At 41.1% G+C, this 25,873-nt stretch overlaps 1 protein-coding gene across 1 annotated transcript in view; it reads right to left on the minus strand.

Annotated features, from left to right (window-relative positions):
- The window catches only part of LOC134345720 (probable E3 ubiquitin-protein ligase HERC4), a 58,584-nt gene that overhangs the window by 22,814 nt on the left and 9,897 nt on the right, over positions 1-25,873 (minus strand). Inside the window, exons 5-12 of the mRNA XM_063046839.1 lie at positions 24,877-24,968; positions 20,132-20,259; positions 18,671-18,777; positions 16,089-16,153; positions 14,109-14,260; positions 11,964-12,023; positions 5,778-5,883; positions 4,376-4,556 (exon numbers count right to left, since the gene is read on the minus strand). Coding sequence (XP_062902909.1) covers positions 4,376-4,556; positions 5,778-5,883; positions 11,964-12,023; positions 14,109-14,260; positions 16,089-16,153; positions 18,671-18,777; positions 20,132-20,259; positions 24,877-24,968 — 891 coding nt within the window. The remainder of the gene's footprint in view (positions 1-4,375; positions 4,557-5,777; positions 5,884-11,963; positions 12,024-14,108; positions 14,261-16,088; positions 16,154-18,670; positions 18,778-20,131; positions 20,260-24,876; positions 24,969-25,873) is intronic.

The following is a 25,873-nucleotide window of genomic DNA, read 5'->3' on the forward strand; positions in this document are numbered from 1 at the left end:
AATTGAGTTTAAGATGTGTGTTACAGCAATGCATCTCAAACTACACCTGACTGATAAGCAAAGCAAAACTGGTTGGAAATGTGTCCTCAGTCACAAGAACTGAATTTGGAAGTAGAGTCCAGTTGAAGATATCTGGTACACATGCTGTTATTTAGAAAAGATCCAAAATCCAAACTTCTAGAAGCACAGACAGCAACACACAATGGTGCTGGAGGAACTCTGTGGGTCAGGCCACATCTATGGAGGGAAAGAGAGAGTAGACATTTCAGTTTGAGACACTTCATCTGGACCCCCCAATCCTTTGAGTTCTCCAGTGCCTTTGTGCGTTGCTCTGGATTTCCAGCATCTGCAGTCTCTTATGTCATCTTCTTCAACAATGTGACTCTTCAAGAGATAATTACAAATGTGAACAAATCTAATAAACATATTTTAAAAGTTTTGTATCATTTAGTAAATGCATTTATGTGAAACATAATATAAAATGACATTTAAAAAGTACACTGAGTGGACAGAAATATCACTGATCTATAATCTATACAGAGACTTCTACTGTATGACAAAAACAATTGCTATATGCATATTTTGTGCAAGAGACTTCAAATTAATTTCTTCCCTAAAGCAAAGCCACTTATCAGACAACTGTTGATTTCTCAATCACATAAGAATATAAAACATGGAACTCAGTGGGTACAGCACAATACAGGCCATTCGTCCCACAATATTGTGCCAACCTTTATACCTACTTGAAGGTCTAAGGTTTCCTCCCTCAAAGCCACAATTTTTCTTTTCTCCATGTGCCTTTCTAAGAGTCTCTTAAATGTCCCTAATGCATCTGTCTCTACCACCACCCCTAGCAACACTTTCCACATACACACTATCTCTGACATCCTCCTTATACTGTCCTTCAATCACCATAAAGTTATTCCCTCTTGTATTAACCATTTCTGCCCTGGGAAAAAGTCACTGGCTGTTTTCTAAATCAATGACTCTTATCATATTATACACCTCTATCAAGTCATCCCTCATCCTCTTTCACTCCAAAAAAAAAATCCCCAGCTTGCTTAACCCATCTTCATAAAACATACCCTCTAATCCAGCCAGCATCTTGGTAAATCTCCTCTGCACCCTCTCTAAAGCTTTCACATCCTTCCTTTTGTGAGGCGACCAGAATTGAACACAATACACAAGTGTGGTCTAAGCAGAGTTTTATAGAGCTGCATCATTACTTCATGGCTCTTGGGCTCAATTCTCTGACTAAATATTCCTGGATTTCTTTGCTTCAGGTGTGATAGAATTGGAGGGACAAGAGTGGGAGGTATTGCATTGCTTGTCAGAGGAAGTATTACAGCGGTGCTCTGGCAGGATAGATTAGCGGGCTCGTCTAGGGAGGCTATTTGGGAGGGATTGAGGAATGGGAAAGGTGTAGTAACACTTATAGGGGTGTATTATAGACCACCTAATGGGGAGCGAGAATTGGAGGAGCAAATTTGTAAGGAGACAGCAGATATTTGTGGTAAGCATAAGGTTGTGATTGTGGCAGATTTTAATTTTCCAACATAGACTGGGAAGCCCATACTGTAAAAGGGCTGGATGGTTTGGAGTTCGTAAAATGTGTGCAGAATTGTATTTTGCAACAATACATAGCGGTACCAACTACAGAAGGGGCAGTGTTGGATCTCCTGTTAGGGAATGAGATAGGTCGGGTGACGGAGGTATGTGTTGGGGAGCACTTCGGGTCCAGTGATCACAATGCCATTAGATTCAATATAATTATGGAGAAGGATTGGTCTGGACCCAGGGATGAGATTTTTGATTGGAGAAAGGCTAACTTTGAGGAGATGCGAAATGATTTAGAAGGAGTAGATTGGGACAATTTGTTTTATGGGAAGGATGTAATAGAGAAATGGAGGTCATTTAAAGGTGAAATTTTGAGGGCACAGAATCTTTATGTTCCTGTTAGGTTGAAAGGAAAGGTTAAAAGTTTGAGAGAGCCATAGTTTTCAAGGGATATTGGAAACTTGGTTCGGAAAAAGAGAGATATCTACAATAAATATAGGCAGCATGGAGTAAATGAGGTGCTCGAGGAATATAAAGAATGTAAAAAGAATCTTAAGAAAGAAATTAGAAAAGCTAAAAGAAGATACAAGGTTACTTTGGCAAGTAAGGTGAAAATAAATCCAAAGGGCTTCTAGAGTTATATAAATAGCAAAAGGATATTGAGGGATAAAATTGGTCCCTTAGAGAATCAGAGTGGGCAGCTATCTGTGGAACCAAAAGAGATGGGGGAGATTTTGAACAATTTCTTTTCTTCGGTATTCACTAAGGAGAAGGATCTTGAATTGTGTAAGGTAAGGGAAACAGGTAGGGAAGTTATGGAAACTATGATGATTAAAGAAGAGGAAGTACTGGCGCTTTTAAGGAATATAAATTGGCTAAGTCTCCGGGTCCTGACAGGAGATTCCCTAAGACCTTCAGGGAAATTAGTGTAGAAATAGCAGGGGCTCTGACAGAAATATTTCAAATGTCATTAGAAACAGGGATGGTGCCAGAGGATTGGCGTATTGCTCATGTTGTTCCATTGTTTAAAAAGGGTTCTAAGAGTAAACCTAGCAATTATCGGCCTGTGAGTTTGGCGTCAGTGGCGGATAAATTGATGGAAAGTATTCTTAGAGAAGGTATATATTAATTATCTGGATAGACAAGGTCTGATTAAGAACAGTCAACATGGATTTGAGCGTGGAAGGTCATGTTTGACAAATCTTATTGAATTTTTTGAAGAGGTTACTAGGAAAGTTGACGAGGGTAAAGTGGTGGATATTGTCTATATGGACTTCAGTAAGGCCTTGACAAGGGTTCCACACGGAAGGTTGGTTAGGAAGGTTCGTTCGTTAGGTATTAATATTGAAGTAGTAAAATGGATTCAGCAGTGGCTGGATGGGAGACGCCAGAGAGTAGTGGTGAATAACTGTTTGTCAGATTGGAGGCTGGTGGCTAGTGGTGTGCCTCAGGGTCCAATGTTGTTTGTCATATACATTAATGATCTGGATGATGGGGTGGTAAATTGGATTAGTAAGTATGCAGATGATACTAAGATAGGTGGTGTAGTGGATAATGAAGTAGGTTTTTAAAGCTTGCAGAGAGATTTAGGTAAGTTGGAAGAGTGGGCTGAAAGATGGCAGATGGAGTTTAATGCTGATAAATGTGAGGTGCTACATTTCGGTAGGACTAATCAAAATAGGACATACCTGGTAAATGGTAGGGCACTGAAGAATGCAGTAGAACAGAGGGATCTACGAATAATGGTGCATAGTTTCCTGAAGGTGGAACCTCATGTGGATAGGGTGGTGAAGAAAGCTTTTGGTATGCTGGCCTTTATTAATCAAAGCATTGAGTATAGGAGTTGGGATGTAATGTTAAAATTGTACAAGGCATTGGTAAGGCCAAATTTGGAGTATTGTGTACAGTTCTGGTCACCGAATTATGGAAAGATGTCAACAAAATGGAGAGTACAGAGAAGATTTACTAGAATGTTAGCTGAGTTTCGGCACCTAAGTTACAGAGAAAGGTTGAACAAGTTGGGTCTTTATTCTTTGGAGCGTAGAAGATTGAGGGGGGACTTAATAGAGGTATTTAAAATTATGAGGGAGATAGATAGAGTTGATGTGGATAGGCTTTTTCCATTGAGAGTAGGGGAGATTCAAACAAGAAGACATGAGTTGAGAGTTGGGGGCAAAAGTTTAGGGGTAACATGAGGGGGAACTTCTTTACTGAGAGAGTGGTAGCTGTGTGGAATGAGCTTCCATCAGAAGTGGTAGAGGCAGGTTCGATATTGTCATTTAAAGTAAAATTGTATAGCTATATGGACAGGAAAGGAATGGAGGGTTATTGGCTAAGTGCAGGTCGGTGGGACTAGGTGAGAGTAAGCATTCGGCACGGACTAGAAGGGCCGAGATGGCCTGTTTCCGTGCTGTAATTGTTATATGGTTAAAGAAGGCTAACACATTACATGCTTCAGAATCACTCTAGCAAATTGCATGGTAACTTCAAGGGGTCTATGGAGATGGACCCTAAGATCACTCTGTTTCTCCATGCTGCTAAGAATTCCGCCAGTAACCCTGTGCTTTGCCTTCAAGTTCAACCTTCCAAAGTATATTACTTCAGTCTTTTCTGGTTGAACCCCATCTGCCACATCTCTGTCCAGCTCTGCATCCAATGTCCCACCTACAACATCCACACTAACCACAAAACTACCAAACTTTGTGTAGTCTGAGGGTCAGATCTGTGGTGCAGTATTGAAATTTCTCCTTTTAATTTCTCCAGCCTGGTCTGTAAGTGAATGCAAGTGCAAGAGCCAAACTTGATTCAGCTCTCTTACCCAATGTTTTCTTTGAGGTCGCATCCAGATGTGCCATGGCTCTTACAAAGCCATGAACTATATCTCTGTCCTTTTGCATTACTTGGCATTCTGGCAGAATTAAGTAAATCATCAATGCTTCTTCATCAGAGCCCAACCTCTCAAGATGTTGAATTAATTTTGATGTCAGGCTTGATTTTATCTGTAAAACAAACACTTACTATTTGTACAAAGCAGCATTCAGCCTATGCCAGTTCCCAGTCTTGTACATTTTCCCTCAGAAGCTTATTAACTCACCTTGGATTCTTTTGTCATTTAACTAGTCTAAGGGGTAATTTACAGGAATGATTTAACCTACCAGCACTTCTTTTGGATGTGGTGGGAAAGCAGAGTACAGGCAACATACAAGGTCAAGATCAAGCCTGGGTTCCTGAACCTGTGAGGCAGAACTGACTGCGACACCACCATCCCTTCCTTGGAGGCTATCAAATACACGACCATTAAACACCCTAATTCGAAACAAATGCCTATCATTGTAGCATTGAATCAGGTTCACAAGTCTGGCAAGTAAGATAGAAAACACTGATTGGGAATAAGCATATGAATCAATATTTACAAACAATAACAATTTGGCCAAACATTCATGTTCCTCAAGTTACAGACAGTACAAAGTTCAATGTTAAACAAACATACTTAGCTAAAAGCGCATGCAGAACATACCTTCCCAATGGTTATTTGCACCACTTGCCTTAAACAAACAAAGAGAGCAAGCCTCTTGCACCCGCTATTTTATAACTGGGATATCTGAAACTGGCTAACCAATGGGAAAAGCAGCTGCAGTTTCTAAACTAACTAATCACGATGGAAAAGGAAAAAAAAAATGGGAGGACCTGAGGTGGATCAGAGGAAGGGGCAGGGGCAGGGGAACGCAATGGGAAGGGTTACCAAAAATTGGAAAATTTCAATGTTCATACAATTGGGTGTAGATTACCCAGGCAGAATAAGCCATGAACCCCACAGGACAGTCATGATATCAGAGAGCCCTCAATTAAACAAATTTACAGGATTCTAAGAAAGTTAACAGGGCACCTGGATAAACAACTCAAAGGACTAGCACTTCTGGGGGATATAGTCCATGTAGATGAGGTATTCAGAGAGAGAACTGCAAGCTCTTTCAATTTCTCTCATTTCGTTACAATGAAATGAATATCACTTCATAACAAGTGATATTAGAAACTTTGCCTCCACTTTTAAATTTAGATTATTAGGTAGCCCCATATGGCTTAACAACACCAATTTTAATAATCCAATTTAGTTTAAGTAATTCACAGTGTTAAATGGTTACGTATTTTGTATTACAACAGAAGTATTTATATGGTGAAGGCATGACCAGTCATTCTAATGAAATGTTGCCGGTATTTACCACTTCGAGAATCCAGTCTTTTGCAGTAAGCTTCTTAAATATTTCTCTGGCTGCTTCCACATCAACACTCACAAGGTTGTGTCCTGTTTTGCACAGATCTCCTTCACTATAAGGCAAATATTACAATTTCTAATACATCCTCAATATAATAATTCACAGCATAAATCAATTAATCATCTAACACTCTTCCAAATCCAACATGTCAGCATGTCTCCAAACACAAGGCTCAATGGTATTACTCAAACTCTTTTCTAATCTTGCTTGAGTCCGTGTTTTAACTCAATGCCTCATATTAATAAAGAGCTATATTTTCATTTGGCTGGGTATACAATTAAACATTATTTCTTTCTATCATGAAAGTTCAAAAAGATTTGAAGAAGTGTAAGAACACAAATTAGTTTTGCTGACTCGTCAACATGTTGAGCAACCATTTACCTTTCGAAGTATACTTTCGTAACCTGTCAGTCAGAACATAACTGGTGATGATTCCTTTCCTCCAACAGATGTCGCTTAACCCAATGAGTTCCTCCTGCAAGTCACTTTTGCAGCAGTTGGTGCCAATCTCAACTCCGGGGGAGATACTGAGTTCAAGCCACACTCAGGGCAGTTGAGTTTAACATGGGGTTTACGCATTGTATAGTACCATGGAAATTCTGCACTATTGATGATGCAGTATTCCAGATGAGATGTTGGATATCTTAATGTTATGTAAGTATTCTTCAGCGACATTTTTAATCAGAATCCTTCAACCATTCAACATCAAATTGATGATGTGGTCATTAGTGATAGTGGGATCATAAATTTTAAAGTTAACTATTCCTAGTAAGTATTTTGCCGGCTGTGAAGCACTTTGGGGTGGCTCGAATTTTTGAGGGAATGGTTTATAAAGAGAAATGCCTCTTTTTCTCATGCCTTTAGGTATAACATATCCAAAATGGAAAGAGGGTACATTCTGCCTGGGCACCCTACATCCAATTTTAGTTAACCCTTACCACTGCATTCCCTTGTCCCTGCCCCTTCTTTTGATCTACTTCAGGTCCTCCCATTTAGAACCATAGAACCATAGAAACTACAGCACAGAAACAGGCCCTTCTTGGCTGTGCCGAACTATTTTCTGCCTAGTCCCACTGACCTGCACACGAACCATATCCCTCCATACACCTCCCATCCATGAATCTGTCCAATTTATTCTTAAATGTTAAAAAAGAACCCGCATTTACCACCCCGTCTGGCAGCTCATTCCATACTCCCACCACTCTCTGTGTGAAGAAGCCCCCCACTAATGTTCCCTTTAAACTTTTCCCCCCTCACCCTTAACCCATGTCCTCTGGTTTTTTTCTCCCCTTGCCTCAGTGGAAAAAGCCTGCTTGCATTCACTCTATCTATACCCATCATAATTTTATATACCTCTATCAAATCTCCCCTCATTCTTCTACGCTCCAGGGAATAAAGTCCTAACCTATTCAACCTTTCTCTGTAACTGAGTTTCTCAAGTCCCGGCAACATCCTTGTAAACCTTCTCTGCACTCTTTCAACCTTATTTATATCCTTCCTGTAATTTGGTGACCAAAACTGAACACAATACTCCAGATTCGGCCTCACCAATGCCTTATACAACCTCATCAGAACATTCCAGCTCTTATACTCAATACTTCGATTAATAAAGGCCGATGTACCAAAAGCTCTCTTTACGACCCTATCTACCTGTGATGACACTTTTAGGGAATTTTGTATCTGTATTCCCAGATCCCTCTGTTCCACTGCACTCCTCAGTGCCTTACCATTAACCCTGTGTGTTCTACATTGGTTTGTCCTTCCAACGTGCAATACCTCACACTTGTCAGTATTAAACTCCATCTGCCATTTTTCAGCCCATTTTTCCAGCTGGTCCAAGTCCCTCTGCAGGCTCTGAAAACCTTCCTCACTGTCTACTACACCTCCAATCTTTGTATCATCAGCAAACTTGCTGATCCAATTTACCACATTATCATCCAGATCATTGATATAGATGACAAATAACAATGGACCCAGCACTGATCCCTGTGGCACACCATTAGTCACAGGCCTCCACTCAGAGAAGCAATTCTCTACCACCACTCTCTGGCTTCTTCCATCGAGCCAATGTCTAATCCAATTTACCACCTCTCCATGTATACCTAGCGACTGAATTTTCCTAACTAACCTCCCATGCGGGACCTTGTCAAAGGCCTTACTGAAGTCCATGTAGACAATATCCACTGCCTTCCCTTCATCCACTTTCCTGGTAACCTCCTCGAAAAACTCCAACAGATTGGTCAAACATGACCTACCACGCACAAAGCCATGTTGACTCTCCCTAATAAGCCCCTGTCTATCCAAATGCTTGTAGATTCTGTCTCTTAGTACTCCCTCCAATAACTTACCTACTACTGACGTTAAACTCACCGGCCTATAATTTCCCGGATTACTTTTCGATCCTTTTTTAAACAATGGAACAACATGAGCCACTCTCCAATCCTCCGGCACTTCACCCGTAGACAGCGACATTTTAAATATTTCTGCCAGGGCCCCTGCAATTTCAACACTAGTCTCCTTCAAGGTCCGAGGGAACACTCTGTCAGGTCCCGGGGATTTATCCACTTTCATTTTCCTCAAGACAGCAAGCACCTCCTCCTTTTCAATCTGTACAGTTTCCATGGTCTCACTACTTGATTCCCTCAATTCCATAGATTTCATGCCAGCTTCCTTAGTAAATACAGACGCAAAAAACCTATTTAAGATCTCCCCCATTTCCTTTGGTTCCACACAAAGCCGACCACTCTGATCTTCAAGAGGACCAATTTTATCCCTTACAATCCTTTTGCTCTTAATATACTTGTAAAAGCTCTTTGGATTATCCTTCACTTTGACTGCCAAGGCAACCTCATGTCTTCTTTTAGCCCTCCTGATTTCTTTCTTTAGTATTTTCTTGCACTTCTTATACTCCTCAAGCACCTGATTTACCCCCTGTTTCCTATACATTTCATACAACTCCCTCTTCTTCTTTATCAGAGTTGCAATATCCCTTGAGAACCAAGGTTCCTCATTCCTATTCAATTTGCCTTTAATCCTGACAGGAACATACAAACTCTGCACTCTCAAAATTTCCCCTTTGAAGGCTTCCCACCTACCAATCACATCTTTGCCAGAGAACAACCTATCCCAATCCACGCTTTTTAGATCCTTTCTCATTTCTTCAAATTTGGCCTTCTTCCAGTTCAGAACCTCAACCCTAGGACCAGATCTATCCTTGTCCATGATCAAATTGAAACTAATGGTGTTATGATCACTGGAACCAAAGTGCTCCCCTACACAGACTTCTGTCACTTGCCCTAATTCGTTTCCCAACAGGAGATCCAATATTGCATCCCCTCTAGTTGGTCCCTCTATATACTGATATAGAAAACTTTCCTGAACACATTTTACAAACTCTAAACCATCTAGACCCCTAACAGTATGGGAGTCCCAATCAATGTATGGAAAATTAAAATCCCCTACCACCACAACTTTATGTTTCCTGCAGTTGCCTGCTATCTCTCTGCAGATTTGCTCTTCCAAGTCTCGTTGACTATTGGGTGGTCTGTAATACAATCCCACTATGTGGCCATACCTTTCCTGTTTCTCAGCTCCACCCATAAGGACTTAGTAGACAAGCCCTCTAATCTGTCCTGCCTGAGTACTGCTGTAATATTTTCCCTAACAAGCAATGCTACTCCCCCACCTTTCATTCCTCTGCCTCGATCACATCTGAAACATCGGAACCCTGGAATATTAAGCTGCCAGTCCTGCCCCTCCTGTAGCTAAGTTTCACTAATTGCTACAACATCATAATTCCACTTGTCAATCCACGCTCTCAACTCTTCCGCCTTCCCCGCAATACTCCTAGCATTGAAATATATACACCTCAGAAGATTTTTACCACCACTCACAACCTTTCTATCAGCGGATTTGCTTAAACTTTCAATATCATTTATTTTCACCCCAGCCACACTGTCAGCTCTGGCACTCTGGTTCCCATCCCCCTGCAAATCTAGTTTAAAGCCTCCCCAATAGCACTAACAAACCTCCCTGAAAGGATATTGGTCCCCCTGTGGTTCAAGTGTAACTCGTCTCTCTTGTACAGGTACCACCTGCCCCAAAAGAGGTCCCAATGATCCTGAAATCTGAAACCCTGCCCCCTACACCAGTTCCTCAGCCACTTGTTCCTCCTCCAGAGCATCCTATTCCTACCCTCACTGGCACCTAGCACAGGTAGCAATCCTGAGATTACCACCCTTGAGGTCCTGCTTTTCAACTTCCTACCAAGCTCTCTATACTCACTGTCCAGGACCTCTTCACTGCACCATGACATCTGGCTGGTCACCCTCCCACTTCAGAATGTCATGCAATCAATCAGAGACATCCTTGACCCTGGCACCTGGGAGGCAACAAACCATCCTGGATTCTCTGTCACGACCACAGAACCTTCTATCTGCACCTCTAACTATCGAGTCCCCTATCACTACCGCTCTCCTCCTTTTCCCCCCTCCCTTCTGCACTGCAGAGCCAGACTCAGTGCCAGAGATCCGGCTACTGCAGCTAGTCCCAGGTAAGTCATTCCCCCCCAACAGTATCCAATGCAGTATACTTGTTGTTGAGGGGAATGGCCACAGGGGAACCCTGCTCTGCCTGCCCTTTCCTCTTCCCTCGCCTGACAGTAACCCAATTTCCTGTCCTCTGCTCCTTTGGTGTAACTACCTCCCTGTAGCTACTATCTATAATCTCCTCATTCTCCCGAATGATCCGCAGGTCATCCAGCTCCTGCTCCAGTTCCCTAACGTCAGGAGCTGCAGCTGGATTCATTTCTTGCAGGTGTCGTTGCCATTTTTTTCCCTTTTTCCATGCACCTTGTCCACCACCCTATCACCCACCTCGGCCTCTTTCTCCGGGTTCCATTTACACACACCATGCACACATCCTCTCCCCATCTGGTTCCATCTCCCCTACATCTCAACCTTAATAGCTTTCATTTTCCCCTTCCTTGTTTTTCAGATTCCAGTTCTTGTAGCTTCTGTGTCCCCATTTATCTCCCTCCAGCCTGTCTCAGTTTTCACCCTACGTGCCTCACCTGATTTGATCTACTCCACTTTCATATTTAACCTTGTTTGCATCCATCTATTATTCATCTGCCTGTCTCCAAAATCCATCCATCTTCTCACCGAACTGGTTTCTTCTGTCTATCATCCCTTATCTCTTCTTAGTCCAGTTATCACTTACCAAACTCCACTCCCCTCTTTACATTGACTTCCCTCTCCATTCACAGTGCTAATGCAGAGCTTTGACCCTAAAGACTGATTTACACTTCTGTGTCAACTCGACGCCGTAAGTACGGCGTCACCGCGACCCTACACAGAGCCTATGCGATCCCTACACCGTAGCCTGATGCGCACCTCTCCCAAAATGTAACTACACGTCGCAGCAACGCAGACCAAACAACTGTGATTGGTCCGCTTGGTAGCATCGCATTTCCTCCTACGCCGCAATAGCTTCCCATTGGGCGACTGATGGGCAGGGAAGGAACTCTGGCTGCAATGCTTTCCATAAAGCTTTACAGACCTCCGAAATTATGGAGGACACATTTCGCTTTTACGAAAAAAGACGCTCGCTTTAAACTTGTTTACCCCAAGAAAGACTACCATGACCATGAAGCCTTGCACGGGCAGATGTGTGCGCATGCGCAACGTGTGCGAATTGCAGAGCAATGCAGACACACCAACGCACAAGTATAAATGCTCACAATGCGCATAGGCCACTTGCGTAGGTTACGGCATCGAGTTGACGCAGAAGTATAAATCAGCCGTAAGTGTTGACAATTCATCCCTCGCCTCCAGATCCTACTAAACCCACTAAGTTCCTCTAGCAGTTTGGTTATTGATAAAATCAAAAAATGCTGGAAATACTTGGTTGTATCTATGGAGAGAGAAAGAGAATTAACTTTACAGGTTGATTACCTTTCAGTGGATCATTGTCGTCAACTTGAGACTAACTTTCTTCCCAAAAATACTGCCAGTATTGCAGAGCAGTTTCAGCAGTTTCCATTTTTATTTTGGTTTTTAAACATCTGTACCTTTTCATTTTTTGTGTAATGAATCCAGATTGATATAAATACTGAGCTCTTATTTCACTCACCTTTTCTTGAGGAAACTCCCAACCAGGCAGGACGAGGATGAAAATATTAAACCAATTTCCCTATAATATGAAAGATAATAAGTGTTATATTGCTCATTTAATACTCTGATACCTTCTTTCAAATTTCTAGACAAGAAATATCTGACATAATGCTCCCATGTAAATTTTGGAATGAACTTCAAAGAAATGCAACCAACAATTAGTTAGTTAGTAGAATATTGTTAGCACTTGGAATATTGTCCTCAGCCCCGGTCACCCCATTTTGGAAAAATGTAGACACTTGAGAGAGATGCAGAAGAAATTTAACATAAAGCTGCCTGGATAAGAGAGCATGTTTGATGAGGTGAAGAAATTTAACATAAAGCTGCCTGGATAAGAGAGCATGTTTGATGAGGTGAAGTTGAACAAGTTACAGCTTTTCTCCTTGGAGCAAAAGATGATGTGAGGTGACTTGATAGAGGTGTTTAAGAGGACAAGAGGCATAGATCAAATTGATAGCCAGAGACCTATTCCCAGAGCACAAATGGCTAATACCAGTGGGCATAATTTTAAGGTCATTGGAGGAAAGTATGGGGGACTGTTTGGAAGTATTTTATTTTTAAACACACAGAATGATCAGTACACATTTCACCCTGCAGGGGTGGCAGTAGATGCAGATAGATTAGGGGCACTTAAGGACCTTGTGAACTCTGCGATGGATGGTCCCAAGACCAGATGTTCAAGGAAGAGGGTTGGGCATGGGTCTAGCAACCCCATCCCATAAAAACCCAGAGCTACCAAAACACCAACTGCAGCGCCAAAGATCTTATTGATGGGAGAGGAGGGCTCTCCAAAGATGGACTATACCTGGGAACAACTTGAAGGACTATCTCAGGACTGAGGACTCCAGTGGACTATGTCTTAGTAGGGGTGATAGTCTTAAGAAGACGAACCTCTTACGTTACCAATAGAAAATTGAGGGCTGTGTAGGAGGGAAGGGTTAGATTGATTTTTCGAGTAGGTTGACAACATATTGAAGGGCCTGCACTTTGCTGTAGTACTCTATGTTCTATGTTTAATCTGCTAGAAGAACTCAACATGTCAAGCAGCATTTGTGGGTGGGGTGTTAAGTTTAAGGGCTAAACCCTGCTTCAGGACTGGTTAACAATTTAGACCTAAAACGTTGACAATTCCTCCATCCCACAAAATTCCTCCAGCACATTGCTTGTAGCTCCAGATTCCAGTAGCTGCAGTCTACTGCCCTCAAAAAAAGTTGCAGGCAGGCCAAACAAAGTCGTGGAAAAATATTTTGGTGTCAACTTCTGTCAAAAAGAATCAACAGAAATTCTGGGAGTAGAAATAGTGCTGAGCTTCCAAAATGTGGGATGAATGTTTAACCTCATTCCAAATTGAGAGGCCCACATTATTGTAATTTCAATATGGTATTAAACAGAAAAAATAACATGGATCCATCAAGGTATTTGGTTCAAAATAATTCAGTGATGTGAACTTCTTCAATGTGGGCATCACTGGAAGAGGCTTCGCAGTAGTGAATTTAAAAACGCAAACACGAGGCCTCTTCCTATAGATGCTACCTGGCCTGCTGCATTCACCAGCATTTTTTTGTTTGTCAGTGATGTGAACATTCAGTCAGTCTTTCCTACAGATAACTATGAGCAATCTCTTTCACTATTTCTTATTTTATCCAACTAAGAGACTTGCAGGAAATAGTACTGCTAGAAAGCTGATGGGGTTGAATGAATGCAACTACATGCTCTTTCTTATTGGCCAATTAGCCCCATTACTACCACCATGATTCTGAAGTCATTGTGTTGGGAAATCCGAGCTGAAGAGTGGAAGCAGACTCAGTATTGATTTACAAATGTACCTGAGATGGAAAATCTGTGAATTAATAAGGAACAAAGAAGGATAAATTGAACAGATCCTTCAATGATTGAACTGGCATAGGTTCAGGTTTGTGCCTTATGAGTCTATTATATTGCTTGCCTAATACATAACTTGAGATTCTGCAACAAACTGGCTGAAATGACTCACTGCTGGGAATTCACACAAGCTTGCAAACATTTGTAGTTGCATCGGATGCGTAGAGTTATCTTAAAGCAAGGGACAGAAACCAAATAAATAACCGATGTAAACAGTGCTGACCTTTTTGCATGAATTCTTTCTTCATTGTCGTACTCATCAACGTTGATCCATCTCTCAGCAATGGTTGCATCAAGTATGAGCATCTGCTCTTTACTGTCTCTGCAGCGAAGGTCAGCTGCAGGTATTGGAAGGTCAGCTGCAGGTATTGGAAGCTGAAAGTAAAATACTATAAATAAATGAATCAGACATTGAACTGCTGCATCTTAATTAAACTCAGAGTCCTTACTTAAATAGATAGAAGATGTAACAACAAACCATTGACAGAAAGATTAAGAACAGGAGGCTAATTCTAGGTATCGTTGAAACATATTGATAGGAGAAATGACAATAGGTCATTTCCACTTTCTGGAGAGTGTACTTCAAGGGGGCATCGTCTCAGGAGGAGGGATTGCAATTTAAACCCACGATGACAGAGGGTAGGAAATCTGTGGAAATCTCCACTTTGAATGCTCAGTTATTGAATATAGTCAAGACTGAAACAGATTTTTTTGAACAAGTGAGGTTATGGGTCATGTTTTCACTGAATGACTGAGTGGTCGCCTCCTGCTTTTATTTCAAACATTCTTGAAATAATTGTCCTGAATGAGGTAGAGACTGGAAGGATCCTGAACATACATATCATTAATCTGGTATCCAGTGTCATAAACAAGTATTCCACTTCAACCACTTGTGTAATGTATTTTATGCTATCTTAATTTAATGTGTGCAGATGGAATTCTTGCAAATATAGGGTTTAAAATTCTAGTTGATGATCTTATACTTAGAGTATTTTACATCAATACATTAATCCATCATATACTAAATGGCATGAATGATTTCTACTGTGATTCAGTTTTGTAAAGGTGTTTTGTCAATTGTGAGAGGACCATGTTTTCAGCTCTGCATAACCTAGCCATGGCAAGGAGATGTCTGTCTTGCTTGGAATCCCTCCCCTATAAATGACATCCAATTGTCAACCAGTATTCCAGAAGGTGTGAGAGCAACTGGTCAGACAACATGTGGCTGTGATAGGTGGGAATGATCTGAGTGAAGATGTGCTGGGCTTTAAGTATATCATTGAAGTTCATTATAAGTTAGGGCCTTAACGTGCACCTCGCTGAAGTGTGAATGTAGATGAGGAATTGGATTTTCAATATTTTTTGTGGTAATGTAACTAATTGCAACAGCTCTATAAATATTTTACTACAGCATCATGCTTTGATGTTGGTTCTACTCTAATTCTGTTTTTTTTTCCATCCAGAGCTCCTGTACTCACCAGAAGTCTTATAGCAGACCATGAAAACCATGGAGACTGTTGCCAGGAAATCTCTGCTCAGTGTCATGATCTATCAGACCACTGTTTCAAAAATATCAACCACTGCCCTGTCTGTGCTGTAATTTTGTCAGTAGCATTAGGAGAACTACTATGCGTGGCTGCATACAAACAGGGCTCCAAGATTAATTCCTAGAAGATGACTTTGCATGTACTGCTGCCTTTAAAAAACCACGCCCAGATTGACATTTGTTGCCTTGTTTTTCTGATGTTTAGTACGATTTTGACTTGCTTCATAAATTTGCAACAATCTCTCAGGATGTCCTTTACCATTAGGCAGGAAGTACAGAAGCTTTATGTCCCACACCGCCAGGTTCAGGACAGCAACTTTTCTGCAACCACAGGTTCTTGGCCCAACCTGAACAACCCTAATCCTACCTCAGCAAAAAAATAATAATAATAATTGTGGCTCACTTTTTGCACTCTCATGGGCTTAGCTTTTATTATTATTTTTTCTTGCAATAATATCTTGTTTTGCATAAACTTATTTCCCCTTCACCGTCTTGGACAATTTGTAATTTGAAATTCTGAATACTGTCAGTACCAATGTGCCTGAGAGGCTGACGTAAGCAAGGTTTTCATTGTACCTGTACCTCGCTGTACTTGTGCACGCGACAGTAGAGTCAACTTGACATGATGTTAACTTTAGTAGATTACTACAAACTTACCTTAGTCTGAATAAAATTAATGTTTGGTCCTGCAAAGATCTTGTTAACTTTGGCATGTTGGGACTCTGTAAGAAATATGTGTTTGGTAAAACAACATCTGATTTGGCATTTTGGATACATAATCTATATTTCTTATGTTTCCTTATAACAAAGGAGGCCATTTGTTCCATCCGAGCTATGCCAGCTCACAGAGTAATCCTATCAGTCCATTTTCCCCACTTAGCTCTGTAACTTTTCTTGCTCGCAAGCGCATTAATACCACCTTGATTCTCCTGCCATATCTTTGGGAATGTGGGAAGAAACTAGAGCATCTGAGGCAACCTGTACACTAACAGGGAGAGCACGCACTCTCCAGAAGTCGATGAAAACCTAAATGGCTGGAGAACTGAGGGCGCAATATGATTTGCTACCACATGCAAAAAGCTGGAGGACCTCAACAGGTCAGGCAGCATCGATGGAGGAAAATGGACAATCGATGTTTCAGGTCGAGACCTATTTGTCCATTAGCCATCCACAGAAGCTGCCTGATCCATTGAGTTCTTTCAATATTTTAAGCATTGGTCCAGATTCCAGCATCTCTTGTGTCTCCAGCCCTATCTGCTCTATCAATGTGCTATACCTTGTAAGCCAGAGATACCCCAAGAGCTTTAACTGGAAAAAAGGAAAGACTTTTTAATGTGTTTTCCCTCCCCTCCCCCCACCTTCTAACTCTGACTGCTTGTCTTTTTTTCTGAAGTCCTGATGAAAGGTCTCGGCCCAAAAGGTAAACTGTTTACTCCTTTTCATAGATGCTGCCTGGCCTGCTGAGTTCCTTCAGCATTTTGTGTGTCTTTCTTGGGTTTTCAGCATCTGCAGATTTCTCTTGTTTGTGAATGGACTTGCATTTTTACAGCACATTTAAAATCCTTCCTGTGACATTGCAAAACATTTTGCAGGCAATTAAGTAATTTTGGAGCAAACTTGCAATCTCAAAGGATGAGGGCTGAAATAAATCTGCTTTAGCGAATCTACTTTCCATATAGCAAGCTCCCAAACAAGATGCTCTTGTGAACCACATTGAAAGCCGGAAGACAACTAAGTGCACTTGAAGAGATCAGCAGGTGCTTTGTTTTAATAATTAGAATGAAGAAAGAAGCTTCTGCTACAGCACCACAAAATGAAAACATGTATAATGTGGATTCCAGTTAATTAGGCCATTGGTTAATCAGGGCAACTGCTTATTTGGAACAACTCTTAAAGAACAAAAGCAACACACACAAAATGCTGGAGGAACTCAGCAGGCCAGGCAGCATCTATGGGAAAAAGTAAATAGTGCATTTCGGCCCAAAATGTCAACTACCCCCCCCCAACCGAAGATCAAAAATTAAAATTAAAAACATAGCTGGGTTCGCTTTGTTTATTTGGGACACCGTGCTACTTAATTGGGCCAGGGGATTTTGCCATCCAGTTTTTACATAGTATTAGTTGTAAGCACTTGTGTGGCCATTAAGATCCTATACTGTGCTTAGAGTAGCACAAAGATGAGAAAATCTACAGATGCTGGAAATCCAAGCAACTCACACAAAATGCTGATGGAATTCAGCAGGTCAGGCAGCATCTATGGAAAAGAGTAGACATTGCCTTCAGGGCAATCCTGATTAACCGTCTCTGCCCAAAGCATCTACTGTCTACCCTTTTCTATTGATAGTGCCTGACTGCTGAGTTCCTCCAGCATTTTGTGTATTACTGTGCTTGGAGTGAACAGTTTTAAATAGCATCAGTTGCATGTTTGTGTTCAAAAAGCAGTGATTGTTTGTCACTGATAGTGGGCAAGAGATCTGCATTTTGACAATTTAGAACCATCTTGCTCAGTGTAGTTTTCAACCATTCAAACTTGGAGATGCCAGTAATGGCCAGGAGTGAAAATCAATCGATTTTACGACTTCAAGTTAAAAACTATGAAGTATTTGTGAGTATCGACAATCATCTTGAATGTTACAATGAAAACTAAGGTTTGGAGGATGCAATCGTCGAAAGCTTTCTATGAAGGCAGTCCATTTTCTGAGGTAGGTGTGTGTGCTGTTAATTTACAGTCAATCTAAAGAACACAGCAGTGGAACTGCTCTGTTGATAACTATAAGGAACTAATACAGTTTTATAGTACTGTAGTAGTATTGATAGTGTTCTAACTTATTTAAATACACTACTTGTTACCCAGTTAAATGGTAGTTTGTCTTTTTTAAAATACCTTTCCAACCAATTCCACGAAACCAGCTAATTGGGGCAGCTGCTTAATTAGGCCAAAATGTACTGATCCCAATGTCTCTCAATTAACCGGAATCCACAGTATTAAATTTGTTTCAAAAGAAGGATTAATGAATTTATTGAATATCTCATTTACATTTGTCTTGTGAATGCTGCGTACCATCAATTCACCTTGGCGAATCTGAACAGTCAGGAATCTACATGACTGATTCCATGAGACATTCCGTCAATGACATATAACTGCAGAAAGGTAAACTGCCCTTGCCAACTTTGTTAACAAACATTATGGGATGAATACTAAATGCAAAGTTGGGAGTGAGTTGCTGTGGTTTGATTACCTTGATGAATTTGGTTTCTTGATGAATCTTTCTCTGTTTTTCCCTTGTTTCCAAGGCCAAAGGAGACAACGAGATCAGAACAGGGGATGTAGGCGAGCGTGTGATCACTAAACAACAGAAGTCAACAGATGGAGTAGATTAAGTTATTTTCATACACACCAGGTTACAATGAAATTCCAGTCCAGATGAAGGCCTCAAATCAAAATGTTGACTGCCCACTTCCTTCCACAGATGCTGACTTAACCGTTGTGTTTCTCCTACGTACTATATGCTGCTGAATGAAATTCCTTGATTGACAAAACTCAGAGAAACCATGGTAATGATTAAAGCAGCAATGAATACTATAAACACAAAGCAGCAGAATGGGGCAAAGATTGCAGTGCATTCTGAAATAGTGCAGAAGTGATAAAAACAGAATAACCAACAGAAGCAGGATGAAAAGTTTGAGAACGTAGCAGTACCTCCAGAAAGGGAAATCACCTTGTATGTATAATGCAGTGAACTTTGCTGCCTCCATACTTGGATTTAGATGAGAGATTTCGATGATCAAATGCACTAAGAAATATAGAACAATGCCTACTGTGTATCAAGAATAACTATGTCACAATAAATCATACATTATAGATTTGTATTTAAAATACAGAAACTAAGATATGGTTTGCAACGGTATTTTCAAGAATTTCCATATCAGTAATCATAACTGTTAAAGAAGAATATCAACAACACCTTCTCTGTTAAAACTTACACTGTTTTGCAGAGGAACACCTGTTTTGAGAAGGTGTACACAGCGGAAGGACAAACCATTAAGCAAAACTTATAAACCAATTCGTTGAAGTCTCTTTTATCATATCTTTAAACTCGAGGATAAAAATCTCACAAATTGAGGGACATTTGGACCAGGATACCATGCTGGTCACTGAACACAAGATGACGAGAGAAATGGACAGAGTGAAAGTTAGGATGAGAGGGAAAGTAGAGTGAAACTGAGGTCTGGTAGGTAACAAAAGCAGGGAATTCTTTGTTCATCTTCCCACAGCCACCCATTGACAGTAAAATGAAAAAGAAGCCAGTTTTATCTATGAAAAAATGCAGTAACTTTGTTCATTTAAGTAAATCAGATGTTTTAAAACATTCCAGAAGTTCCCCAGCTGCGATAACTGAGACTAATCTTATTTTTTAAATTCCAGATTTGTTTGAAGTAACCAGGGTTTGAACAAAATGCATTTCTCTCAACGGCTCAGAACTCTAGTTGGATTCCAGTACTTTAATCACAAAACTGCATACAGGCCGTGATAACAGATGGCCAATTATCACACACCCAGCAACTAAAGATAAACTTCTCCTCCACCAGCCTATTGCATACTATCTTGCTGAGTTATTGAATTTATTAGAAAGCAGCAGAATAATTTCTAGTTCTGTGAAAAAGAGCAGGCTCACTGGCCAAGCCTTGAGGTTACTCACCTCCCACAAGCAACCTGGGAAACTTCATCCTTGATTTGCTCTACCCTTTGAAAAGAAGTCACATTGCCCTTCCTTCCCAGGCCTAGTTGCCCGGAGCTCCCATCTCCACACGTGAATACAGCACCATCCTGTATAAGGAAGTGGGGTGGGTGGTGTCACAGGGGTAAAATTAGGACAGATTATCCAGGGAATTAAACCTTAACACAAAAGATAGTGGAATTATTAACCCCTTGTTCCTTCCCGAAACCCTCCACAAAATTGTGGATCCTGGCTGACTTTAAGCTTTTAAATCTGCAATATTTACCCGTTAGTCTGTAGACTAACTCCTAATTAGTTGACTCATTGCTTTTTGTAGACCTATATTGTGTCCAAATTTCCTGTTGCATTTGCCCATCCAACAAGGGTGGCTGCTTTTTAAAAGGATAAATTACTTGCACTGAAATTGTTTGCAACATCCTGAGAATATTATTCCAAAAGCATTAATTTGATTTCCTAATCCAATTCAAATGAATGTACAGTTCAGAAAAAAAACTGTACAAACAGCATGTCACTACTCTATAGAGATACAATACACTCCACTTTGGGACCAGTCCTTTCACAGTAGCTCTGAACTTGGGATCTACCCATCAGATGCTGCAAGAACTCAGCATGTCAGGCCCACAGACCCACTGAGTTCCCTCGGCACCTTGTATATTGTTCTAGATTCCAGCAGCCGTAATCTCTTGAGTCTTCACTGAATCGACTCCAGGGTTTCAGATCTCTGGATGATTGGGTTCTCTTCGGGGGAAGCTCTGACCTGTGCAAAAAGGGTGGGTGATACCTGAACTGGAAGGGGACTAATATCCTCGCAGGCAGGTTTGCTGGAACTGTTGGGGAGAGCTTAAACTGATTTGGCAGGGCAATGGAAATTGGAGTGATAGGGTAGAGAATGGGGCAGTGGGTATACAGGTGGATGCAGTGTGTAGTGAGACCGTGAGAAAGGACTGGCAGATGCTTGGGCAAAATTGCAGTCAGTGGGATGGGGTGAATTGCGTCTTTAAATTAAATAATAGGTTCAACAGTTCAACAGCTTAGAAAAGTGAGGATGAAGTAAAAATTAAGAATAGTGCAGGGGAGGGTAAGAAAAGACAGAAATTTAGAAAAGGGTAGGAATTTAATTCTCGGGATCGTGCGGGCAAAATAAATAAGGACGATAAATTTATAATAAGCTTCTTTCCAACTGTGATAAGACTGCTGAACGGATCCTGACCCGGATTGCCCTCCAAATATCCGGACCTGCCTCTCGGTTTTTTTTTGCACCTTACTTTCCATTTTTCTATTTTCTATTTATGATTTATAATTTAAATTTTTAATATTTACAAATTTTTACTATTTTTAATATATTTAATATTTGTAATCCAGAGAGTGGGAAGCGCAGAATCAAATATCGCTGTGATGATTGTATGTTCTAGTATCAATTGTTTGGCGACAATAAAGTATAAAGTTAAAAAAAAGTAAAAAGTAAGTAAATAGATACATGCAGGGCTGAATATGTTATTTCTGAATGCACATGGTGTACAGAATAAGGCAGATGATTTTGTATGTTTTGGGCATCATTGAGTCATGGCTGAAAGAAGATCATAGCTGGAAGCTTAACATCTAAGGATATACATTGTATCAAATGGTCATGCACTTTGGTAGAAGGAAAAAAAGGTGTAGACTATTTCTTAAACAGGTAGAAAGTACAAAAATCAGAGGTGCAAAGGGACTTAGGAGTCCTTGTACAGGATTGCCTAAAGTTTAACTTGCAGGTGAGTCAGTTGTGAGGAAAGTAAATGCAATGTTAGAATCCGTTTTGAGAGGACTAGAAATATAGGACTAACCCCTATTGATATCAATGGATCTGGAGTTGAGAGGGTGAACAGCTTTAAGTTCCTCGGCATACACATCACCAAGGATCTCACGTAGTCTGTACATACCGGCTGTGTGGTGAAAAAGGCACAACAGCGCCTCTTTTACCTCAGACGGTTGAAGAAGTTTTGTATGGCCCCCCAAATCCTAAGAACTTTCTACAGGGGCACAATTGAGAGCATCCTGACTGGCTGCATCACTGCCTGGTATGGGAACTGTACTTCCCTCAATCGCAGGACTCTGCAGAGAGTGATGCGGACAGCCCAGCGCATTGGCAGATGTGATTCCCACTATTCAGGACACTTACAAAGACAGGTGTGTAAAAAGGATCATTGGGGACCCGAGTCACCCCAGCCACAAACTGTTCCTGCTGCTACCATCCGGGAAACGGTACCGCAGCATAAAAGCCAGGACCAGCAGGTTCCGGGACAGCGTCTTCCACCAGGCCATCAGACTGATTAATTCATGCTGATACAATTATATTTCTATGTTACATTGACTGTCATGTTGTACATACTATTTATTACAAATTATATAAATTGCACATCCTCCTGCCTTCTCTCCGTAACCTTTGACACCCTGTCCAATCAGGAACCTATCAACTCTGCTTTAAATGGTGGAGTCCAGTGAATCGGAACATATTTGGACCAGTACCTCTTGGTCCAAGGAAATTGTTGCTCCAATTAGCTGAAGTTTCATGGAGATCGTTAAAAAGGTACAAAAAAGACAAACTGTAACAAATTATATAATTAAATGAAATACAGAACAAATACTACTGCAGCGCTATAAAATTGTGTGCTAGTTCCTAATACGTATCGACAGAGGAATCCATCTGCATTGTGTTCTTTTGACTGTAAACGAACAAAAACAGCAGAGACAGCTAGCGCAGGTAATGGACTGCCTTCCTGCAATTCTGTCAATGATTGCATCCTCCAAATCTTTGTTTTCATTGTAACATTCAAGATGATTGTCAATACCTTTAACTTTCCGCCTTTATTTCTTCTACCAAAGCGCATGACCATACACTTCGCTACACAATATCCTATTCGCCACTTCTTTGTCCGTTCTCCCAATCTGTTTAAATCCCTCTGCAGGCTCCCTGCTTCCTCAACGCTACCTACCCCTCCAATTATTTTGTATCGTCCACAAATTTGGCCACAACATCATCAATTCTGTCATGAAAAGAAGTGGTCCTAATACTGACCCTTGTGGAACACTACTGGTCTCGCAGCCAAGCAGAAAAGGCCTCCTTTATTCCCACTCTTTGGCTCCTGCCAATCTTCTATCCATGCTAGTACCTTTCCTGTAATACCATGAGCTCTTATTTTGTTGTACAGCCTCATGTGCAGCACCTTGTCAAAGGCCTTCTGAAAATCCAAATACACAACATCCACTGATTTTCCTTTGCCTATCCTGCTTGTCATTTCTGCAAAGAATTCAAACAGATTTGTCAGGAAAGAGGAGGAATTATTTGGCTTATTTTATTATGTGTTTCCAAGTACCCTGAAATCTCATCCTTAATAGTGAACTTTAAACATCTTCCCAATCTCTGAGGTCAGGCTAAGTGGCCTATAATTATCTTTCTTCTGCCTTCCTTCCTTCTTGAAGAGTGGACTGACATTTGCAATTTTCCATTCCTCTGAAGCCAGTACAATCTCTTCAGCTACCTCTTTCAGAACACTGGGGTGTTGTCCATCTGACCTAGGTGACATCTACCTTCCGACCTTTCAGCTTCCCAAGCACTTTCTCCTCATTAGTAGCAACTAGACACACTTCTGTCTCCTGATGCTCTTGAATTATTTTTTTACATAGCTCACATTTCTTCCCCATCCTGATGTTTTGTCTGAACAACAACTGCACCTCTTGACTAGGTCTGTATTGCTTTTGTGCATTGAGTTGCTACTATGTGTGACAACAGACCAAATTATCAGAAGATTGATGCCGATAAGAGGACAATGGGGGAACATTCAAAATGCTAATAAGAGAGAGACGAGAGAGATTACCGACAGGAGACACAGTTCCGAGTATTGTCAGAGACCGGTTGCTTTGAACCCGAACTGTTTGAAGTTTGATGGACAGGCGATACCCCAGCAGGGGGATAAAAGGAACAGGTTCGCTAAGGCAAGACACACACGACACCACGAGGTAACGAGACCCTGGAAGCGGTGTGCCCCCACAAGTTGGTGCGAGTTTTGGAGGTCTGGTCGCAGGACCAGCCATAGACGCACAGGGTGAAAAGGTGCGGTCGGGCAGGAACCCGGTGAGTGTGTCCGCCCTTGCCTGGACGCCGGGTTCACCGCAGAAGAACGATCGTATCTGGAACGGAGGGGTCACAGTTGGTGACCTCAGAAGACATTACAAAGGGCTCGCCCAAAAGCTAACTGCGAGGAATATCGAAGGTCTGTTTGGAATCCGATTTGCATATTCATTCGTTCTCTCTCTCTCCCTCCCCAACGGCACAACAGCAAAATACTGCGAACTGAACTAAATTGAACTGAACTCTGTGTCACTTGAGATTGATCATTTTACCCCTAGACTGCGATAGAGCTTGATTGATCCTATTATCCTAGTTCTGTGTACATGTGTGTTTATTCATTGCTAACCTGTTGCATTTATATCCTTACTGTTAGAGTACTGTATTGCTTATTTCTTTAATAAAACTTTCTTAGTTCCAGTAATCCAGACTCCAACTAAGTGGTCCATTTCTGCTGGTTTGGCAACCCAGTTACGGGGTACGTGACATATGTGATTGGCTGATTAGGTACTTGCATTAACCAACAGGTATATCTAATAAAGTGGCCACTGAGGGTAGCCATCTACTATAGAACAAACTATAATAATGGCTGAAAACATACCTTAGTTAGAACAACAGAATGATGGCTGCCACAAGAGATATAGGCAACATTGAGCCTCCTCAGCTGATCCACAGAATATGGGATTTCTCGATCTATTTAAGAAAAAGAACCTGTTTCAGCACAGGAGAGGAGATGTGCCATCCAGAGATGGGGAAGTTCTTAGCAATATGCTTTAATCTCAAACATTATTGCTATATCCCTATTAGGCCATCAGAAGACCAGAGGAACAAGGAAGAAAAACGTTCAGATTTAATTTGAGAATCAGAACACGTTTCAACATACCATTTTTCAAATGCAACCCGTGGAAAGTTGCCATTCTTTTCTGACAGTCTGAACGTTTTGAGGAGACAGACACATTGTTAAATATCATTCATTGTTAATTTTGAATCAATCATGTTTTCCCTTAACTGGTGTAAGTAGTGACTATATCACTATATAATCAGCTGTGAAGTGTGCAATAGTGAGCAAACCTTGGTGTAACTACAACCAAAAGATCAGTAGAGTACGAAGGACTATTTTTCCAAGGACTCCACCTTGACCAGATGGATTCAGAAGCAGCTCATTGCAACTGAATGTATTAAATGGGTTGTGGTTCCAGCAATAAATCCAGGGTGAACCAGCGACCTCCTGGAGCCTGTTAGCAGCCAGTGCGAGGAAGTTAAATATATGGTCTGACGAATGTGGGTAAAACTCCACGAATTCACTTTCAGAATATTTGGAAATCCCAACAATTCAGCACCTGGTTCACATTTGTCTCAATCCTTCTCTACTCACTGGGACCCAGATTCCTGCATTCCCTTTCAGCTTGCCTGCTTCATGGGAAAATACATTATCATATGTTATAACTTTAAAGAAGATGAATTAAGAAGTCCAATCATCTTGAAAACATAATAGTCCAGCATCACCAAAATCCTGAACTACCAGACTATTGGAGACTGCAAATGCTTCCACTTTCTGAATCCTGATAGAGGTGCCCACTCCCAGAAGTCTTTGCTTC

The sequence above is a fragment of the Mobula hypostoma genome, chromosome 4, assembly GCF_963921235.1.
Source record: "Mobula hypostoma chromosome 4, sMobHyp1.1, whole genome shotgun sequence".
NCBI classification, from domain to species: Eukaryota; Metazoa; Chordata; class Chondrichthyes; order Myliobatiformes; family Myliobatidae; genus Mobula; species Mobula hypostoma.